We start from the raw sequence: 6,122 nt of genomic DNA, 5'->3' as shown, positions 1-6,122 counted from the left end.
TATGAAGCTGAACGAATAAAAGGACATATCTCCGGTCTCGCACAATTGGCCCTAATTATTTTTCAGGGAGTCAATCTATGAATTATTTGAAATTTTTTGATATATTGCATTATACGGCCAGAGGTGCGAAACATTTTTTTTTAAATTATTAAACTTTTTTTTTTGGAAGTATCAAAAGTTTTAGTTTAGGCCAGCTTGGCGTCTATATCTAGCGCAATAAAAATAGGAATATGAATGGGGCTATGACAATATATGATAAATATATATTTAAGTGACAATTATTTAACTTGATTTACCATACATACATAACATAACCATTTGTAAACTATTCCTCAATCAAGAAATATTCGATTATTTAAAATAATAAACACGATATATAAAAATAACATAATCAAAGATAAGTCATAATTAATTTGGAAACAATATTATGAAACAATCTTAAAAAACATAAATTAATAAAATAAAAAAATCTTAAATCTTAAAAAAAATAAAAAGACAAGTAGGTATTCATGAAACTAAAATTAATATCATAATAACAATCACACTCCAAATCATCACGATCATTCAGAGTCCGAATCAGAGTTACAGTCCATTTCAAAGTCAGAGTCTAAATGCGAAATGTCTGTGAATTCAAACTCAGATTGTTGAAGCTTTAGTAAATCAAGGGTTTCTCTAAAGAAAGTTTTATTTTTCTTCGCGTCAAAAGTGGGTCTTATTGATGAAATAAGTGGATCCGAAGAAAGAAGAAGAAAGTTTAAAATGTCATCATTGGAACTCACTCTACTTTTCTTACGGGAGTTGTGTTCCCTGAATCTTCGGAAATCCTTGTTGCAGGTTTCCGAAGCCTCTTCAGAGAGGTTGTGTGGTACGATCGCATTACAAGTAATGATGTCAGCTCCATGAAGTAGCAATTTGTGCACGGTTGCAGTCATGTAGTACCAATTATACATGGATACGTACCTTTTAGCAGTTTTGTATGCGTAATCTTTGAATTTTACGGTATCCACATCCTCACCGGAAGTTATCGCTTGCAAAATAACAGCAAACCTGTGAATCAGTTTCGCATCGAGTCCTGTTATATCGGCAGTTTTCACTGAATCTGTAAAGAATTTTCTCGCTATATTACCGTCAATGGTCGTACCATGGTCATGCTTCACTACATCAATCAGTAAGCCGAGTTCATTTTGAAAAACGATCTTGAACTATCTTCTTTTTCGCATCTCTTACATTTTGTTCTTCTTTTTCCTCTTACAGACGATTTTTTGATATGAAGTCTGTATGATATATTTAAAAGGCATCCCATCACATTTATACGTGCATGCAGCGTAGATAGTCCAAACTTCAACATTTCCGGTGATGTCACTCTTTTTTCTACAAGTTCCAAGTTGTTCATCTCGGTCGGTTTCGCTAAACAAATGTAGCATGCAGCATTGGACTTAGCCTCTGAAAGATAAGTGCAAATCTTGACATCAACCATTGTCATCATAAGGTCATGGGTTACTTTGTTAGTTTCATATTCGGTTGGTCGAAGATCTGAAATTTGCTTTTCCATTTCCGTTACTTCGGCCTTCATCACAGCCTCACTTTCTTTTACAAATTGAAACTGCATTGGACGACAAAAAGCTGGTGAACAAGGTTTTTGGTTTTCCCAAACTGTTATGTCTTCACACATTATTTTTAAAGGCTTAGTGCCTTTAAAAATAAGGATGTCATAAAAATGCTGGAATCATCGTCTGCAGAATCCAACTTTTGCTTATATCTACTTTGGCTCGATGCATCGTCACAACCCCATTTCGATACCAGAATCATTAGGTAAAAAGCTAATTAAAAAACTAGCCTAAAAGCCATATTGTGAAATTTGTGTCATAGTCATATACACATATCTATACATATAATAAATCTGTAGAAAAGTAATTTTTGTACATTGAAGAAATTGACAAAAAAAAAATAGCCAGCATTTTAAAGGATAACTAACAGAACCCATTTCCATCATTTTTGTCATTTTTGTCTGTTTATCTGTTTGTTTGTTCGGGATTCACGTAAAATCTACGAATTAAATGCAGACAATGCTTATATACAAAAATTCTACGTAACTTGGGGTATTACTTAGTTTTTGTTTCATCGAAATCGATTCACTCTATCAAAAGATATGATTAATTTTGTGAATTCAAGATGTAAAATATTACGACACGCAATCTATTTGTCAAAACTGTACATTTGAATGTTGTACTTATATTAGTTGATCGGCCTATTATTAATCTTTACACAGAAAATCACACCTTTATAAGTAACTTCGGAAGAAAAAAAAAATGAAAATTTTGTTTAGCCAAGGTTAAAGTAGCTCCATCTGAGGTAAATAAAATACATCAAATTTGTCAAAGGAGCGAGGTGGTAAATGACAATATTACCATACATTCTTTATAGAGGATTATTATTTCAACAGATGGAGTTGTGTATTTTCCGTAATTCACCATATTTTAACACGTAGTGTAATTTTTCGATAGACATTTCAATAGTGTTTGTCAGTTTGCCGTGCCACATCAAAATCCAACTATAATTATTACCTTGATGAAAAGAAAATTAATAGTTCTCAGCCAAATTTAAAACGGTGCCATCTAAATTATTTTTTGAACATTATGTCAAAAATGATGACTTTAGTGGAACAATTAATTATCATTTAAAGTTACAGATGGAGTTCATATCAGGATTTTTTCATAAACATAGTTTAGCTTATCTTCCACTAATGTGGTGGCCTTAAAACAAATTACTTTGAGTGAGTAGTATTAAGTAGACCTTAATTATTTTTTCTGATGCAAAATATGTAAACTTAATCCTAGAAGAAATGAGGATCTATCTCTCGCAAGCGCTGCTAAGCGTGAGGAAGGTAATGTAGGATTCTGTAGCTTTAAAAACAAGCCCAGATACAAAGTGCAGATAAGAAATGGGAGCTCTCTCTATTTAATACCATACACACGTAAAATGCTTTATGCGTCTGAAAACGTACAAATTACGCGCCGCATACCAGAGACACGCTTACTTTCAACTTCTGATCGCAAATACACTGTTCACGATTACGAACAGTCTCAGTAAGACCCGAGCCAAGTCTAAAAAAACATATTTTATATAAAACTACGTTTGATGTCATTTAATCACAAAGACAGAATTGTTCTCTGTTGCAAATCCTATCCACCTATATCCTATCCTAATCCAGAATGCATTGCAGGTGTGCATTGCACAAAAACCAATGGTATCCTATTCGAGAAGTCAAAAGAGTTGACCTGCCAACGTCAGCTTCTGCGCTAAGCAAGTGTTCTTAATAGTACCATCAGAATTACATCGTTGAATGAGGTGAATAAATTTTCAGAAACCACAATAACAGTAGGAGCCAAAGCGTATTATCGCTTCATAGAGCTCTGATTGGCCCCAGGTGACCAAGTCAGGTCTGATTTGTTCGTTCATCAGATCTTTGAAAGTGTTTCGGTGGATACTTACTGTCGTCCTGTTTACGTGTGACACAAAATATGGTATATAAACGTCCTCCGCAAGAGCGAAATTTTCCCGGTGTGCGGTAGTGACGCACAGTATACAACACTTATGTTTCTTTTGATTTGCTGGCTCCACCAAGAAATGACAAATTGCGAGCGTACATTCTGAAAATCTTGACAAAATTACAGGTTTCAAGTACGAACACATGAAGTGGACTCTCACAGATACGTACATTTTGCCTATTCGTGAACTAATGCAAACATTTCGGTGGAGTCCCGGCTTAGGCCTCCCCCACATTAGGCGTGCGCGATCCTCGGGCGTGTGAGTAGCGCGGGCGCCGCGCGTGCGTCGCGAGCGCGTTGTGTGAGCGTCGCGTTTTGCTGCCATGCGGCATTTGCAGCGCGCTCGCCGCGCACGCACCGCTCTCCTTGACGTTTAACTGCTAAGGCGTTTAGCGGGCGGCGGGGATAGCGGGCGAAGGGGTAAGAACGCAACTCGAGCGCCGCGTGCTCGCCGCGAGCGCGTCGCTTGCACTCTTCACACATGCCGCAGGGCAGCAAAACGCGACGTTCACGCAGCGCGCTCGCGACGCCCGCGCTACTCACACGCCCGAGGATCGCGCACGCCTAATGTGGGGTCAGCCTTACCATGAGTAAGTGAAACTATTCTACCCTATGCGCCTGCTGATGATGATGACTCATTTTATCATCCATCCAGCTATTCCCCAACTATGTTGGTGTTAGCTTCCAGTCACCGAATCTGTTTGAGTACCAATATTTTGCTTGGAGCGACTACCTATCTACAATCCAGTCAACTACACAAGACGATATCCATTTTATGGTAAGACTGACAGACTTTCTGGCTTCTGATTAGTCGCAGCAGCTGCAGAAAATGTACAAATGACAGCTTTGTCAGACTCAAAACATGTAGACATAGATTATATCTGTTTCCTGTGAAAATCACTTACGCACCATACGTAATAATTTTCCAAATTGGCTGAACGACGTCACAAACTTTACTTCTTTTGTTTAGATAAATGGTCACATCCACAACACAACCTTGATCAATGAATCTATGCGACTGCTAAGTGCTAATCCTAATTATACTGTCACGTGAAAGAATGCACCTACGGGATAAGTAGTATTTTGACGATTCTATATTGCCCACGCAGATGAAGTTGCGGGCAACAGCTAGTTACATTAATATACTCATACATGTCATACATACTGATATACAAATAAATTTTAAATACAAAAATACTTATCGAATAATTTAAAGAAAAGTTCAATAAATGTCACTTAAATATATATTTATCATATATTGTCATGGCCCTATTCATATTCCTATTTTTATTGCGCTAGATATAGACGCCAAGCTGGCCTAAACTAAAACTTTTGATACTTACAAAAAAAAAGTTTAATAATTAAAAAAAAATGTTTCGCACCTCTGGCCGTATAATGCAATATATCAAAAAATTTCAAATAATTCATAGATTGACTCCCTGAAAAATAATTAGGGCCAATTGTGCGAGACCGGAGATATGTCCTTTTATTCGTTCAGCTTCATACAAATTTTTGAATAAAAAATTCTCAAAGAGCCGTTTACGAGTCTATACTATAATGATACAATTTTAAAGTATGTATGTGGTCTTCCGAAAGATATTCAGGCGTAAAAGTCATCACTTTCGAGGTTACTAATCGGATGTCTATGAAACCCGAAATCCATCCCACAGTGCGCCGATTGATTGTATGTTCGAGCCATGTCGCGCGGAAAACCCAAGTAGATATTTCGCTAGTGTGAAAGCGGTTTTATGTTTATTAACTACAGATGAGTACGGTCTATTGCTACTATTAAAAAATAATATGTAGGTTTATTATATCGCAAATCAACAAATTCTATCAAACCCTCAATGTAATTCTAACAGTCTACATAAGCAAAGTTGTGTGAAACTTCAGCCAAACCGAACGGAACGTAGCTCTCGCGCGAAAACATAATATCTGGTGTAAAATCATTCCTTACATAAATTATAAGAACCGAACTTTCGCTTTATACTAGAAGTAAGTATATATTCTCTACAGATGTGTTTAATTTATAATATGCTCGTACATACTTCTATCTTACGAGGCGTAATAAAATAATAATAAAACATTTATTTTCAGATAACACAGATCCACATTGTTAGTAGTTAATAACTTATAAACTAATGTTAGTTAACAAAATTAAAAATAAATAAAAGCTAAATAAAAATCCTTACTCTACTCGCCCCCTGCCAGACCCATGGCTCGAGGTATCAATATTCATGTGAACATTAATACATCGACCCAAGTACGGGCAGTCCAACCTACTGGCTATCATACTCAAAACGCTGTTACGACTAGCCCGCACTCTGCTCAGCATTGACGCGCACCGCTTGCGCAGAGTAGCGTAGAAGCAATCGATGCGCGCCTCCGCGAACATACGTGACGCACTGCAGTGCCGGGGCAGCCGCAACATCGTTCTGAGAGCATTATTGTATTGTACCCGTAGGGCACTGTACGTCTTTTGAGTATAGACTGCCCACAGACTGCAGGTGTAAAAAGATGTACAAAAGGCTCTAAAGAGAGTTATTTTAACTTCCCTTGTACATCGTGCAAATC

General features: G+C 36.9%; 1 protein-coding gene across 1 annotated transcript; it reads right to left on the bottom strand.

Moving 5' to 3' along the window:
- Positions 1 to 560: 560 nt before the first annotated feature.
- LOC124640335 lies at positions 561 to 1,671 on the bottom strand. The gene is made up of 2 exons (XM_047178050.1): positions 1,228 to 1,671; positions 561 to 1,099 (listed from the first exon to the last, which is right to left on the bottom strand). Exons 1-2 carry the CDS (start codon positions 1,607 to 1,609, stop codon positions 561 to 563), a joined length of 921 nt encoding a protein of 306 aa, XP_047034006.1. The 5' UTR covers positions 1,610 to 1,671.
- Positions 1,672 to 6,122: the final 4,451 nt, after the last annotated feature.

Source organism: Helicoverpa zea, chromosome 20 (assembly GCF_022581195.2).
Source record: "Helicoverpa zea isolate HzStark_Cry1AcR chromosome 20, ilHelZeax1.1, whole genome shotgun sequence".
NCBI lineage: Eukaryota > Metazoa > Arthropoda > Insecta > Lepidoptera > Noctuidae > Helicoverpa > Helicoverpa zea.
The sequence above is the reverse complement of the archived record's forward strand: the minus strand, read 5'-3'. Positions and strand labels throughout refer to the sequence as shown.